This window comes from Macrosteles quadrilineatus, unplaced genomic scaffold, assembly GCF_028750875.1.
Source record: "Macrosteles quadrilineatus isolate MER2022 unplaced genomic scaffold, UCM_ALF_1.0 Scaffold_2__2_contigs__length_208266976, whole genome shotgun sequence".
Classification (NCBI taxonomy): Eukaryota; Metazoa; Arthropoda; class Insecta; order Hemiptera; family Cicadellidae; genus Macrosteles; species Macrosteles quadrilineatus.
The window spans coordinates 33,823,946-33,840,938 of NW_026542595.1; the positions used below are offsets into that span (position 1 = coordinate 33,823,946).

A 16,993-nucleotide genomic window follows, 5' to 3' on the forward strand; every position below is an offset into this window, starting at 1 on the left:
TGATATTCTAGGAATAGGATTAAAAAGATTTGGCTACTAATTACACATGAACCACAGAGTTCAGAACTGTGAGCTTTGTACACTAACCACTGTACCACAAGCACTGCGATGTCTTGGTTGCTAAAATTTTTACAAGTTCAACAAGTTTACATTGTCAAAAATTCAGTTTGCTGCAATCTTGACTGTTAGTTGATAATCCTGGAAGATGGATTATGGACTTAATGTTCATGGATTTTAGTCAAGATTATACAATGTCAAATATTAAATTGCACCGAGTTCATTGCTGAAGCATGTGCCGTTTTGCTTTTAACCATATCACAAGTGCTTCAAAGAAAATTGGTGCTTCAATTAACTCATGAATTATTCAAACAGATTAGTTTAGTAGGCTAATTAAATTGTGAGCCATAAACTTTTGGAACTATTGAGGACATAAGGAGTGATCTTATACAATCTATACAATCTTTATGAGATCTATCTTATGTTTTTCACGTAACATCCCAGTTAAGCTCCAGTTTTTCCCTTCCCTAAACCCTTCGGCCTAAGCAACATCCTATCTAGTATATTTATTGATTCCGCCGTAATCTAATGCTGAGATGGTATAGTTGTTGTACATTACCTACCCTCTGTTTGCCAGGTATCTAGCAGCAGGACTGTTCCTAGCGATGCTGCCTGCTGGACTGATGTGGTCTGTAGTTACAGAGTCCCCCAGCAGGAGCAGCACATGAGCATTGTTGATCCCTCCTCGCTGCGGCAACTCCTGCAACATTTATCTTATACTACCTGCCAGGCCACACAGAAGAAAATAGGGGTGTATGTTCGTGTACATGAATTACAGCCACATCTCCTGTGTCTTTTATTGTTCTCATTGTGTTGAGAGAGCATAATAAATTGACATTTAAAATTAATCAAGGAACACAAATTACACTTCAAGACACTCTGAATACACATAAAATGACAATGATTGTAAAAAATCCAAAATAAACGTTAAGCCTTGGCTAGCACCCTACAATAATCATAGGTAAAGCTTCTGATTCAAACCATTGCAAGCTGCTATACCCGTCCTTCACAACAGAAGGGATACGGGTAAATGAAAGAGAGAATGATGTTCTTTAGATTATTTTGTATATATTATCAATTAAAAAAAAAAAAAATACCACTTAATGAAGTCAAATTATTTTATTTAAATTCAAATATAGGGTTCAAATTCTCTAAGCAAGTACAATACCAGTACATGAGGGGCGTGTTAAAAAATACTTCAACTCTTTCATTTAATTTGGAAAGATATAAACTTATTTAAAAGTGTATATCTACTTAGGCCTACTTTAAAAAGCTTCTTATATTTGAAGTCAATAAGATCAAAAAAATTTAACAATATACAGCAGTAATAAATCAATTATGTGATATTGTTGATAGGTACCTATATAAAAAAAAGTTATTTCACCCTAATTATTCAATTTTTTTTTTAAGACTCTTTATCTGTAGTTTAAGATATAATTTACAAACAAAGCAATGAAATAAATTGTATAGCCTAATGCATTTACTAACTTTCTTTGAGCAACATATCCCCTTGCTTAATAACACATTTCCACAATGTAAATAACCCACCAACAAAAATGCTTTCAAGTAAATAAACAAACGGATGTTATTAAATAGTGGCAACTTCAAAAGCATGTAAGGCGTAGCCCTTTGGAAATCGGCCTGTGGAACAGAGCCCATTGGGAATTCGTTAATAAAAATATACTTTTCAGCAACTCTACACACTCATTTTGATGTGCCATATGACTATATGTTAATGTGGGAGAATTTGGTTAATGGCCTAAAACAATTACCACAAATTTGACTGTATCACTTAAATAATATAATAGATGTGTTTACAGTGTAGCAGTCATACAGTTCCAAATGGTAACAGCAATGTGTTTACATGTTTCAGCAAACTAACCAGTCTGTACAGGTAGTGGGTTACCTTCTGCATGCCAGTGAAGAATGGTGGATTCTTGATGTAGGTAGATGATGAATCCCAGGGGTATAGTTGTCCGCTGGGAGCTGACAGAGCTTGCCAACTATTGGAGCCGTTCTCTATACGTGCGTAAACTTCACGGAACATGGCAGGGATCACATGTTTGGTCTCTACAACATGTATCTCCTCCCTGGTAGGCCAGATCTCCTTCAGGTACACTGGCTCTCCGTTGCTCCTCTTGCCTGTGGTCAGTAATAAAATAAAATCTTGATACAACGAATCAGACGAAACTGTACAGTAAAACTAGGCTACGTTAAATTTATTTACAATTTTTTTTTTTAGTTCTGTTGTTCACATTAAATATTTGTACTTATTTGCTTTCTAATATAACTATTAACTGCGATGTAACTAAATTTTAAAAAAACCTTCTGCTGTAACTTACATTATTATACACTTGGTTTGGTAAAACAGCAGATGCATAACTCTAAAACGTCTTGATTGCAGCTTAAGGAACAATAATAGAAGTGTTGATATTTTATATTTCTTTAATTTGCTATGACATTTTATTACACAGAGGATTATCTCATTTATTAGAGTCTAGTTTATTTTCTTTTTGAATGCAAATAGTTGCTACATATAGGAGTGAATTGTGTTTAAGAGGATCTCCAAACATTTTTTACATCAAGAATACTTTTTTCTTAGGTATGTTTATTAACTTTTTACACTGAATGAATTTTATGAATTTTTTTGATGAATTTTATTTTAAAAACTGATATTGGCTTAACTTATTTCAAATTAAAAGTTGAACTGATAATTTTTAGTAGGATAAAAATAAGCTTTTTAAGAAAATGAACACACATACCTAGAGGCTCAGTTTCAAAGTCGATGTCAACACGGCCAGCAATGGCGTACGCGATGACCAGCAGAGGAGAGGCCAGGTAGTTGGCTCTAGTGTTGGGGTGAATACGACCTTCAAAGTTCCTGTTGCCTGATAGCACTCCACAGCATACCAGGTCATTCTACAATACATACAAATAAAATATGTAACATGTATTTTTTTTTATTAGCCTTAGTAAGTAATAAGGAAGCTAGCAACGTTGCTTGAAAGGTATCAAGAATCGATCCAACCTAGAAAACCATAGTACAGGCAGTTTATCTGTCACTCTGCAATATACAGCAATACAGTAATCATATGATTCTTTGTTATTTTATCTACCAGAAGCAATATAATAGCTTTGACTATTAATACAACAACTTCTGTATCCAATAGTCAATGATAATAGTTTATTTTGTTATTAAGTTGTCCCAAAGCTAAATTGATAAATTTTTGAATGACTTGTAGAATGTAAAAAACAATTGTGTTCAATCTGAGGTTAAAAATTATTTTTCTTGTAATGAACAGCAAGCTTACTTTGTTAGGCTCAACCTACCACACTAAAAACTAAAATCAGCCAAATAATTGTCAATAACCACTAACAGAGAAACTACAACATTTTGTGCTCAATACCTACTCAATCCTCTTTCTAATACAAGAAGTGTTATTACAGCCTCCTTTCATCCATTTACCTTCTCAATAGTGTCAGCAACAGTGTCATCCAGAGGACCGCTGTTGCCAATACAAGTCATACAGCCGAAGCCTACAGTCTCAAAGCCCAATGTGTTGAGATAGTTCACTACTCCGCTCTCTCTGAGATAGTAAGTGACCACACCAGAGCCAGGAGACAGACTGGTTTTGATGTACGGAGCAACACGCAGACCTGCCTCCACTGCCTTGCGAGCCAACATACCTATGGTGGTCAAACAACAATACATTAACACCACTTTTACTTTTGTTTTAACCCATTACCTTACTTGACAGAACATTTCTGTCTCACTGATTATATGTTCTGGCATTCTTAGATAGAACCGTTCCATTCCTGGAACATTGTTAATAGTTCAACATTATTCCAAGGGATTGCAGCAGTGTCGAGTCAATAAATCATTTATGTGAAACTGCAAAAGTTATTGTGTGTATTTTCAGTTTGATTGGTTGCCTAACCTATTTTGGACAACAAGAATATTAGCAAACACAAACAACAAGTGGGTGTTTCGAGCTTGCTTTTGGTGTATTTATATTGTGATAGTCTTTTTGAAAGATCAAGTGAAATAGACCAATATATTATAGACAATTGTTAATTTATCTTCAAAGTTTTTTGAGGAAGCCAAATTCTAACTAGCCAATTGAGGTCCAAACCCTTCTAAATAAATACCATATCAAAGTTATATGAAGATATTACAAAACGTATAAAAAAGAAAATTACCAATTTTTAAAATTAATTTCCATTCTAGCTCCTGAGCTATTACTCTGGATACTAGAGCTTCTACTGTATATCAATACAAGGATTAGTATATTGTAAGACAATACATACCAGCTCCTAACATGACACTAGGGTTGCTAGTGTTGGTACAGGATGTTATGGCAGCAATGACAACAGATCCGTGTCTCAGTTGGTAGTGTTGTCCTTCATAGACAAAATCTACTGACTTCTTTACTGCATCTGGGTTGAGCCCATAACCCTTGAATCCAACCTGAAAAACAAATACACACTTAAAATATTTGAAAAAAATTGTCACTGATGTGGCCGGGATTTGAAATCTGATGCTAAGTGATTGGTGACAATTCCTCTTATCACAGTCATTTTTTTACTTTTGAATTCATTAACAGGCATGATAGTAATCTTAAGAAACTCTACAGGCAGGAACTACAGCTGATAAAAAGCCAATGTCACAACTACCTTCCCCAACATAACTGAAGGAATCGTTGGTATTGTATTTTCTTTGCAAATTACATAAACACAATTTACAAGTTATTCCCAAGGTCAATAAATTTATGTTTTCATTAGTTAATCATTCCAAGCCAAGCCTATTCTTTCTGACTGTGCTTTTTGGCTAAGACAAGCAACAATATACTTTTCCAATTTGTTGTTATCAGCTCCTGACACACAATTGACCACCATCCCTTAACCAGGCCATGTCATCCCTTACCCTTCTCCACCTTTTAGAGGCATCATCGTTTTTATAAACTAGGTGTAATCTAGGCAGCTCTGTAAAGTAAAGCCTCACACAGATATTTGTTTTTGAATATAATTTACATTTTACAAAAAAAAATATACTAGGCCTATTAAAATTTAAGAAAAAAGATTGGTTGACACTCATTAAAAAATCTCACAAAGTACTAAAATCGTTCAAATTAATTCTGCATACCGTAAGCAATTTTGATACATATTACAAGTAGTATATATATATCTAGTAAACAAGTTTAACAGTGTTTACAAAATGAACGAGAATGGTTAGAGCATCGATAGACCACACTGCATGAAGGTAGGTACCTTGTTGGTGAGTGATTGCAGAAAGTCAGTTTTCATGTCACTGACAGAGACACGGTCGTGAGGTCGTTTGGGTCCACTGACACAAGACACTACAGTCGCCAGATCCAGCGTCACTACCTGAGAGAACACAGGGTCCTGCGCAGAGTCTGAGTAGTTACGCAGCATCTGTGTCTCACGCAGGTACGCTTCTATGGCCTGCACTTTGAGCTCATCCCTGTCTGTAAGGCAGTTAAACTTTCAGTTAAATATAATTCCTTAGTTGAGTGCATTGCATTTGTTGTAAGAAAATAAGAGAATTTATAGGTAATTATCGCATGATTCATGAAAACTTGACAATTTGCTTAGTTCAAATAAACTTCTATTATTATAAATAAATAAAAAATAAAAACTTTGAGTGGCTGATTCTTAATTCCGATTCCAAAACCAAGTATCGGTGGGATCGAGAATCGACCCATCCCTAGTTCTGATCTTTCATTGCTAAATAAAAAAATGTTCAAAGACCAAATTACATCCAAGTATAAAGTAACAGCTAGTAAATAACAACAGCTCAATTATTTGCCACCTATTCAGCTGATATCATCAATTATTATGTCATTATGTGTGCTTCGTCCAGTGGCGTAACAAATTTTTACGGGACCCCTGCAAACTTATTTTTTGGGCCCCCTCTTTCATGAGTTATTTTTAGACCACCGATACAACATAATCAAACGCCCTTCCCCTCCCCCCAGAGTTATTTTTGGACCACCGATACAATGATCAAACAGATTAATCATAAAAAAGTGGTAAATAAATTATGAAAAAAAAATTAAATTAAAAATTAAATATTAAATCATGGGTTATGATCCCTAAAAGGGTGAGTTAAGTATTTCAGTCACGGTTTGATGAAAGTGTTACATCACTACATCATTATATCAATATTAGTGTTTGTAAATATTTTTGAAATCAAATAAAAAAACCTTATTTTCCATCCGTCTATCAGAATGTTTATATCAAGGAGGTTAAAAATTTTACATTTAATTTATCACACATGTTAACCATTTTTATTACCCTGATAATTAGACTAATTCGTTTATTACAAGGCAAAAATGTGGTTCGAATTCCCCAATTAACCCCCTTAGGCCACTTAGTTGCCTTTTGCTGTATTGGCTATTAATTAACATCTGTGTCTAAGGAATATGTCGGCCTTAGTCCCTTTCAAAACTAAAAGGTTGGGCCACTCATCCTACACTCATCTCCATTAATTCTTGGCTTAATACCTACATTGGTACGGTCGCCATTTCAAAGTAAAGTATTAAAGTCAATCAATCAATTATTTAAGATGGGGACCCCACTATGTGCGTATTTTTCATTTTTTATTTTATCTTTGTATGGATTTAAAGCGTCTTATTATGTTGTAAGCGTTTATCTTACAACAAATGTCTTTAGTGTTGGTTAATTGTGAGGTAAAATAAGATATGGGCTAACAAACACAGTCAGTAGAGTAGCAGTATATTATATTTAACAAAATAAAATAAATATTAGGACAAAACTAAAATGTAAAATAATACAATATTAAAAGCCCCAGCCAACGTTCATGACTCCAGGCTCCAAAGTAACAAAATGTTTTGCAGACGACATAAGCAGTGTACAAAATCACCGAGAAGTAAAATATTTCTCGGTGACGAAAGTAAGATTGCATAATATGTAATCAAAGACCCACGTTATAACAAGTTAAATTTGTTACCCTAGTTGGTTATCACTGAAGAAGCCTAACGAAATTAAACGATAACTGATAACAACATATTATTAATAACATCAATGTTATTACTTGTTCAATACAATTATTGAATGATTGATAATACATTTAAATAAGAATGAACTCCAATTTTTCAGCCCCACTTGTCTCACGGGCCTCTCTGCTCACCGTTTCCTGCTCACCGGTTCATGGGCCCCCTCAGCTCCCGGGCCCCCCCCCCCCCCCCCCCGCATTGCGGGCTCTGCGGGCCCTTCTGTTACGCCACTGGCTTCGTCCTATGGCTTTCCGCTATGGAATGAGTTGATTTGTACCAACCTTAGGTGGTAATTTATTTATTAGTCTCAATGTTTTGTACATCTGTGTTATGTGAATTTGTGGATGTAAAATTATGAAAATATTTATATGCCTAAACATGGTTTATTCCTTCAAAAACCATTGAGAATGAGGGGTCATTTACTTGAAACATGTTTGGAAGGTAATTGATTCATTAAATTTGAAAAATGTAGGCATTTAAAATAAAATATGTTAACTGATTAATAGTGGATGTATTTGTTATCTGTTAACCAGATATAAATACGTTTTATCAATTTGGCTTTTTTCCTTCCAACAAAACTAGCCACAACACAATTACCAGGAAGGATGTGGTGGGAATAGGAAGATACTTCCCGTCACAAACCAACACAGGTCAATGTTTTGTATGATATTACAAGGTTAAATCAACAACTAGATCCATTTCTGGTGATGTATAGATTAATTTGGATTAGTAGAAAATGTTTTCTTTCAAGCGGATCAATGAAGTATGATGATGATTTAACTTTGATTTAATTTTTACAAGGCCATAATTTATTTAGTAATTTATATTCACAAATATTAATCTATACTTCTAAGAGGGTCTAAGGCCATGTAGGCTACACATGAAGAGGACCATGCAGGCTAATTGGTTGTTAATGGGCAACCAGTACAGTATTTACCTAATTTTTCCCTTTGTTCCGCTTGACAATTCTTTTCAGCAAAAGGTTTAACTAACTCTTGCCACTCATTGCATATGTCCCAAATGCATCTTTGACAGTTCAGTGTCAAAGTATTCTAGTTACTCATCAGCTTGCATGGCCATTGTAAACTTACACTACAAGCAACACGTCAACTACAGAGCTACAGCTACACACTACAACAGCACACACAGAGCGAGCACGCAGATGTCTGTGATCCTAGTAGCAACTGCAGTCAACCGCGGCGGCTACTGCCCTCATGTGTACGCTCTCATGCCAACTCTAGTAACTCCAACCGTGCGTAGGGTTACGGTGTTAGCCTACTGAGTCTTATCTTTTACATTTTTAGAAATGGAAAACTATCCAGTAATGCAAAAAAAGTCTTGGGTTAAATAAATGGTACACCTACTTGATGGGGGGGGGAGAGATAAACTGAGTCTATAAACAGTGGTTGTTGGTTATCTCTATTTTGAACTTAGTTTTACGTTTTTATCAGCAGTAATGGAAAAAAAACCGTTTTTCATGAACACTATTGAGTTTGATCACTTGATTTCTTGGTTAAAATATTTTCACCTGGGTTTCAGCTGTAGGGAGGTATTTACTACTGTTGCATCCCGAATCAGTATATACACTTGTGCTTACTTGTTTGTCGCAGATAAGCCAAGCTGTTCTGGTCGACAGGGAAGAAGCCAACAGTAGCTCCATACTCGGGACACATGTTGGCAATGGTGGCTCTGTCTGCGATGGACAACTCTGCCACTCCAGGGCCGAAGAACTCCACAAACTTGCCTACTACACCGATCTGCCTCAAGTGCTACAAAATAGATCATTCGTTTATTGAATTATGCCTGCTTATACCATATTTTCCTCATGTTATTAAGTTTAAACTAAGTACTTAACAAATAGGTTTTCAAAAGAATTCCTCTGTAGTTGTAACGTTGACTTACAGATTGCAGCACATATCAGGTACAGATTTCTGTTTTTAATTAAGCTGTTAAAGGGTTGAGAGATCAAATAAACAGAAGACGGGACGACTTTGAGACAAAGAATACTAACCTTTGTGATGGTGAGTACAAGATCAGTTGATGTAGCGTATTGGCTCATTTTGCCAACTAATTTATACCCAATCACTTCTGGCAACAACATGGAAATGGCCTGTCCCAGCATCACAGCTTCTGCTTCTATGCCTACAAGCAAAGACTCTTTATTATTGATTGCACTATTTGGAGAAGGTAACTAAGGTTTCGATCAGCCACACATTAAATCTGAACAAATGACTTTAAAGACTTTGGATGGAGGTAAAATTAACCTATCAGAGGAAGAGGCAAAACCATTTGTGGTTTACAGGGATAGATCTAGTGGTTTGGTTCTAGAATTGGATACGTTCAGCGCAGTTTATAACAGTTTATTACAATTTTTATTTATTTATTAAGAACTCGAATCAAATATTGACACATGTTCCACGAGGTTTGTTTGCAGCTAGACAAGGTGTTCACAAAACTATATATCTAGCTGAGAGTTTACCTCCAACACCCCAGCCGACCACTCCTAGTCCGTTGATCATGGTAGTGTGAGAGTCAGTGCCTACCACAGAGTCTGGGTACAAAGTGTCAGAGTCAGTGAACACAACACGTCCCAGGTACTCCAGGTTGACCTGATGTACAATACCAGACCCTGGTGGCACTATCAGCATGTTGCGGAACGCCTTGGCTCCCCACTGTACAAACATTAACATTACACAATAGCAGTAGTTAGATCTCAAAACTTTCATTCAAATAGGGGTCTGCGAGCCAGACTCTTTTACTTCGGGTCTGGTCAAAAAAGGTGGCGCTAGGGACTCAGGACAAAATCAGATTGCTTTGGAAAGAATTTTTGTTTATAAAAATGTAATTCAACAATCGGATTACACATGATAATATTACTCATGATCTCCCTCGCATCGGGGTAAAATAGTGAACGCTGAACATATTCTTTGTCTGTAAAATCTGGAACCTCTTCTGCTGTCTTGGCAAAATTGTTAAGGTCTTCTACGGTGAACGTCTTCTGTGACCGTGGTTATGGCTAAATCAAGAATATCTCATGTCAGCGGATAACGACCCACCACCACCTAGAAATTGTTTCTTGCAACCCACTTATAAAATACTTATAGGTACTTATTCGTTGAAACAGGTAGGCCTAGGGCCTTTAAACTTTCTTTTTAAAGTAGGTAGTTTACACAATGATCGTGTAAGGATAGTCTTAACAACACTAGTAGAAAATTTAAGGTGCAAGCCTTGGCAAGTGCCTATGAAACTTCTAAGAGTGTCGTTAAGGCTAATTACGTGAGTTGCGTACACTACTTTACCTACGACCGTTTCTTAGTTACTAAAAATCAGGTTATGTTTTTGATTATAACTTCTAACAGCCACTGATTGTGATACAAGGACCCCAACCACCCACTCATTGTTTAATAAATTAAATTGGTCTTAACATCTGATAAGTTGACGTTCGAAGTATTACAGTTATTCTACTTCTTTCCCCTCAATCCTTGAAACTCATTGATCCGTTACTCGTGTTGTAAAGTAAAACAACAACAACAGTGATGTTGAGTGAATCTTTTTTATTCTAAGAACTAAATAAATTGAGACTGCTAGTTTAAAAAACAGTCGTAGGTAAAAGATTTTATCAGATTCAAATCAGAACAGTCGAACCTGTACAAGTTAACTCTCGAAAATGTTGCTTATTTAACAGATCAAAAAGTTCTAATTTTGTATAAACATGTTGAAATTTACCTTAAGAAACATAAATCTTTCTTTATTTCGTTCAAACTCCAGCTGCTCATTTTTTTGCAGAGCATCTGATCTAAAACAGAAAATTTGGTTTATTTTATGACAAATGACAAATGACAATTCTTTATTGCACATAACATCTGTTAAAGTTGTTACAAATGTAGTACACAGACAGGTACATTGTCAAGGTTTCTAATAAATAAGGAAATCTAAATAGGTATATAAAAAACCTAGGATTTAGCCAGTAAGTTACCCCTACAAAAGCTACAGCATGTTGGAACTGTTTATGTTAGGAGAGGTTGATGAGAGATTGGGTGTCTGTTACCAGGAGTCGTTGAAAAATTTCTCAAGAGTGTAATATGCTTTTTCTACTAAAAATGTTTTGATTTTGTCTGTAAATTTTGCTAAGTTTAATTGCTTTAAGGAGTTTGGAATTTTATTGTAAATTTTTAACCCCATATAGAGAGGACTTGTTTCATATTTTTTTAAATTATGAGTGGGGTATTGAAAAATGTCTTGTCTTCGGGTATTATATGAGTGATTACTAAGATAATTTTGAAACATACCAGGATTTCCATGAACCATTTTTAAAATTTCAAAAACGTATATTGAACTTAGAGTTAAAATTTTAAAATTTCGAAACAATTGTCTACATGATGTTTTTTTTGGGGCAATTTGCAAGAGTTCTGATTATTGACTTTTGTTTTTTAAAAACTTTGTGGACATCTGTGGCTGTCCCCCATAATGTAATACCATAGCTTGAAATAGAGTATACATAAGCATAATAAACATTTTTACATACTTCCAAGGAGGTAACCTGAATTAAAACACTTAAAGCATATCTTGTTGGACTAAGTTTTTTGTTTAGAAAATTAATATGTTCTGTCCATTGTAGTTTACTATCCAAATATATCCCTAAAAACTTTACTACATTTGTGGGCAAGGCAGTGGTTTCTGTTCCAGTGGTTGAATTTCTCAATTTGAAAATTAAAACACTAGTTTTATCTTCATTCAAAAGTAAGCCATTTTTTTAAAACCAATTTGCTATTTCTCCAATTGTTTCTTTGACATCATCATGTAACATTTTAAGAGTACTTCGTCTGATGAGAGCTGTTGTATCATCTGCATAAAGGGTAAAGTTACAGATTTGATTTGAAAAATGAAAAGGTAAATCATTAATATATGTGAGGAATAAGAGAGGACCTAGGATTGAACCTTGCGGAACTCCATAGTTATTATTTGCCCAAGAAGAGTATTTGTTCCCAGAGGCGGTTTTAATTACTGTTCTTTGTTTTCTATCACTTAAGTAAGACTTCAAAAGTTCAATTATTTGTCCATGAAAACCAATTGCTGTAAGTTTTTTGATAAGAATTTTGTGATTAACACAATCAAAAGCCTTGGATAAGTCGCAGAACACACCAGCTGTGCACTGCGACTCATCCAAGGCATTCAAAGCGCAATTTACAAAGTTGTTTAAAGCTGATTGGGTACCTATTTAGATTTTTACGGAAACCAAATTGTTCCTTGCAAAACTTTTAGTTATTTTTCAAAAAGCTAGATAATCTAGTGTGAAGAATTTTTTCATAAACCTGTACTCATTACTTAATAAAGAGATCGGCCTGTAGTTCTGTACTTCATTTAAACAACCTTTTTTGTGAATGGGTACTATTTCTGAGAGTTTTAGTAGTTGGGGGAAAAACACCTTCTGCAAAAGATTGATTAATTAGTGTAGCCAAGATGTTTGATATTTCATTAGCTGACCATTTCAATAATTTAATGGGTATACTGTCCCAGCCACAGGCATTACTGTTTTTTAAACTTATAGTTTTTTTTTTTACTTCAATTTCATTTGTTTGACGAAGATTACCTAATTTTGTCACCTGAACTGTAGGATTGTTAGCATACGGATTGATATTAGCACTGTGTGGCGTGTTTGGCAGCTTAAGTATATTGACATTTATTACTTAGGTACTATTGAAAAGTTGAATTATCATCAGTTTGTTAACTGAAGATGGTTTCAAATTGTTTGTTCTGAAACCCTGTTTTAGTATAATCCAATACTTTAAAACAGAATGTTACTCGTACATCCAAACTCTGTAATAATGAATGTTAAAAAAGGCAATTTAAATTTAAATTACTTTGATGAATATAATTTTAAGTTATTTATTGAGTTGATAGTTATTTTTATCAAATATTGACACACAATTGTATGTAAAGCACAGAAGTTTGTCCATGAGGTTTGACTAGGCAAGGTTTGACCTACTGTAACCACTTTTTTATCCTAACAAATCTTAAAATTCACTTTATCTTAATATAGTATGGCTTTCAGCAAAATATTTAAGACTGTCAAAATTCTACTTACGAACGTGCAAAATCAACTTGGACGGAGTGGTCAATGACCAAATCAGAAGGACAAATAGGATTGATCTTGTCTGGGTCTCCTCCTAGGTCCTTAACAGCATCTCTCATAGCAGCAAAGTCAACCACTGCCGGTACTCCAGTGAAATCCTGTCAAACCAACAAAATCATTTAACTGTTGTAATAAGTAGCCTAATATAGTTAGACTGATAATGCAAGCGTAATCAATATATTCCTGTCAGTAATCTTAGAGTGTAGTTCTTTCATTGTGTGTCTGCAACTGTGACACCAGCTGGAATGTTTGCATTGCAATGTAGATTGTGGCTTTAGCCATATGATGCCCAAAGGAAGCTGGGGCTTACACACATGCTATGGGAGGGGAATAGTATTGGGGGGCTTTTCACCTAAACATATTGGCCTAAATTAAATTAAACAGGGTGTCTAGTTTATTTCCATTATAAAATTCAAGACTAATTCCAGACTTTTCAAGACTAATTCCAGATTTTTCAAGACTAGTTTTCTCAACAATTAGTGCGTGTTGATACTAAAATGTATCGATTCTCGATTCTTGATACCGATACCAATTTGTATAGCTTAACCAAATTTTCTGAATAATACTACACCAACCTCTGTCTTTGTCATAAAGTAGTATTATGATAATGTGGTGTTTTCAAGTAAAGAAATAATGCAGCAATAAAAAATTCTAACTAGCAAATTTGTTTTTTTTTATCATGAAATCTTCCACGTTTAGAAATCATCTACGTTTAGACATCATCATTGACTGCAGCGGTTACAGAAACGTGATCGTCGTTGTCCGCGATCACGGCAAAATCATGAACATTTCCCGCGGCCTTGTAGACATCAATGACATTATCGTCGTCTCCCGCTGTCTCAGAAACATCATCGTCATCGTCCGCGATCGCGGCAAAATCATGAACATTTCCCGCGGCCGTGTAGACATCATCGTCGTCTCCCGCGGTGACGGAAACGTCATCGTCGTCTCCCGCGGTCACAGAAACGTCATCGTCATCTCCCGCGGTCACGGAAACGTCATCGTCATCTCCCGCGGTCACGGAAACGTCGTCGTCGTCGTCCGCGATCGCGACAAACTCATGAACATTTCCCGCGGCCGAGCAGATATCATCGTCGTCACCCGCGGTCACGGAATCGTCATCGTCGTCTCCCGCGGTCACGGAAACGTCATCGTTATCTCCCGCGGTCACGGAAACGTCATCGTCATCTCCCGCGATCGCGACAAAATCTTGAACATTTCTCGCGGCCGAGCAGATATCATCGTCGTCTCTCGCGGTCACGGAAACATCATCGTCATCTCCCGCGGTCACGGAAACGTCATCGTCGTCGTCCGCGATCGCGGCAAAATCATGAACATTTCCCGCGGCCGTGTAGACATCATCGTCGTCTCCCGCGGTCACGGAAACGTCATCGTTATCTCCCGCGGTCACGGAAACGGCATCGTCGTCGTCCGCGATCGTGACAAAATCAGAACATTTCCCGCGGCCGAGCAAATATCATCGTCGTCTCCCGCGGTCACGGAAACGTCATCGTTGTCGTCCGCGATCGCGGGAAAATCATGAACATTTCCCGCGGCTGTTTAGACATCACCGTCATCTCCCGCGGTCACGGAAATGTTATCGTCATCGTCCGCGATCACTGCAAAATCATGAACATTTCCCGCGGCCGTGTAGACATCATCGTCGTCTCCCGCGGTCACGGAAACGTCATCGTCATCTCCCGCGGTCACGGAAACGTCATCGTCGTCGTCCGCGATCGTGACAAAATCATGAACATTTCCCGCGGCCGAGCAGATATCATCGTCGTCTCCCGCGGTCACGGAAACGTCATCGTCGTCTCCCGCGCTCACGGAAACGTCATCGTCGTCGTCCGCTAACGTGACAAAATCATGAACATTTCCCGCGGCCGAGCAGATATCATCGTCGTCTCCCGCGGTCACGGAAACGTCATCGTAGTCTCCCGCTGTCACGGAAACGTCATCGTCGTCTCCCGCGGTCACGGAAACGTCATCGTAGTCTCCCGCTGTCACGAAACGTCATCGTCATCTCCCGCTGTCACGGAAACGTCATCGTCGTCTCCCGCTGTCACGGAAACGTCATCGTAGTCTCCCGCTGTCACGAAACGTCATCGTCGTCTCCCGCTGTCACGGAAACGTCATCGTCGTCTCCCGCTGTCACGGAAACGTCATCGTCGTCTCCCGCTAAACGTCATCGTCGTCTCCCGCGGTCACGGAAACGTCATCGTAGTCTCCCGCTGTCACGAAACGTCATCGTCGTCTCTCGTGGTTTCAGAAACGTCATCGTCGTCGTCCACTATCGCGGCAAAATCGCAAGACGACGATCGCGGCAAAATCATGAAAATTCCCGACTTTGAAATCAAATTTAAGACTAAATCCCGACTTTCAAGACCATTTTGAAATTCAATACTATTTCCCGACTTTCCCGATTTTCCTAACTACTAGACACCCTGAATTAAACCAACATTAGATTTTTGGAGGAATGTAAAACTTATTTTAAGGTCTTTAAAAAATATATAGCCCTGCCATATTTGACATTAGTAGGCCTATCATAACGGATAAATGTCTCAGAAAATTGTGAGGTATTTCAAAACTATAACCTCATTCTAAAGAAAAAACACCTTTTTAAAATAGGCCTAAACAAAAATAAAGAGTCTAGTTTTCAGGAAATTTCATCAGCAAATTAACTACATTTACATAGTTGACTATTAATAATAATTGAAGTGTGTGTGGGAAAAACAATCATAATCAAAAATTTTTTTTTTAGATCCCTATATACTTTACAACAACGTTAAGGCTGCGCTCTACCCCGTCTGGCGCGCGCAAATGTAAGGGTATTAGTTCTTCCTGTTTGTAGCCCCAATTGTGAACCGATTTAAAAGATCTTGGTGTCATATTTTTCGTTAAATGTTATTGTAGGTATCCCGTTTTTTAAAATTTTGATAATTTAAAAAATGTTGGGCTCACGGGTTGGTGAAAAATGTAAAAATAGGCGTTTTTTATCATAAGTTTTAATACATTAAAATAATTTTTACAGAAAAAATAAAAAACGGGACAAGTGCAATAGATGCTTAAAAACAAGAATCTGAAGTTAGTTTACTAAAAAGTTGAATGATAACCATGTAATCACGCAGACTCGAAAGGCTTGCAAGCGCTCTTCAAGGCGCCGTGCAGTGGCGCGGCCATGCGGCCAATGGCTCTACCTGTCGTCAGCTCTCCCACCACAGCCATCGATCGATATTTCCCCTCCTCTCGGTTGAATCTGTTCCATCTTTGCGTCGTCGCCGTTTTTACACATAGGATAGGAGTATACTGTCCTCTTTGTAAACAGTTACTCAGCCAATGCAACTTGCTTGCACAGATACAGCTTTAAAACTTTACCAAAATACTAGTGGCTTGTGTTGTAAGAAAGACTTAGTAAACCAAAAGTATGGCTTTTATTCATTCAAAATTACAACCATGTTTTAGTTAAGAACAAATACAATATTTACAAACAAATCAAATAATAAATATTATCAGGTGATAATGTTCACATCACCACATTCTCCCCCACTAGTTTTCAAGGTAGGTATAGCATACGTAATCCTTTAGATATGACGGAGGCTTGACATTCCTCTTTGGACGTAGTTCCCCCACAGCCGTCTCTGAAGTTGGGGTCTGAGATACCGTTTGTTGAGTTTCATTTTGAACTTCATTGTGGTCAATGTCTGAATTTATATTTTCAACAATCTCTCTCTCAGTAGTGTTGTCTTCATGAGGTAGATCACCA

General features: G+C 37.0%; 1 protein-coding gene across 1 annotated transcript in view; it reads right to left on the reverse strand.

Moving 5' to 3' along the window:
• The window catches only part of LOC128987588 (cytoplasmic aconitate hydratase-like), a 56,061-nt gene that overhangs the window by 11,965 nt on the left and 27,103 nt on the right, over positions 1-16,993 (reverse strand). The window contains exons 4-14 of the mRNA XM_054408519.1: positions 13,180-13,325; positions 10,821-10,890; positions 9,574-9,766; positions 9,106-9,236; positions 8,692-8,863; positions 5,326-5,543; positions 4,366-4,525; positions 3,524-3,744; positions 2,820-2,976; positions 1,964-2,199; positions 621-757 (exon numbers count right to left, since the gene is read on the reverse strand). Coding sequence (XP_054264494.1) covers positions 621-757; positions 1,964-2,199; positions 2,820-2,976; positions 3,524-3,744; positions 4,366-4,525; positions 5,326-5,543; positions 8,692-8,863; positions 9,106-9,236; positions 9,574-9,766; positions 10,821-10,890; positions 13,180-13,325 — 1,841 coding nt within the window. The remainder of the gene's footprint in view (positions 1-620; positions 758-1,963; positions 2,200-2,819; positions 2,977-3,523; positions 3,745-4,365; positions 4,526-5,325; positions 5,544-8,691; positions 8,864-9,105; positions 9,237-9,573; positions 9,767-10,820; positions 10,891-13,179; positions 13,326-16,993) is intronic.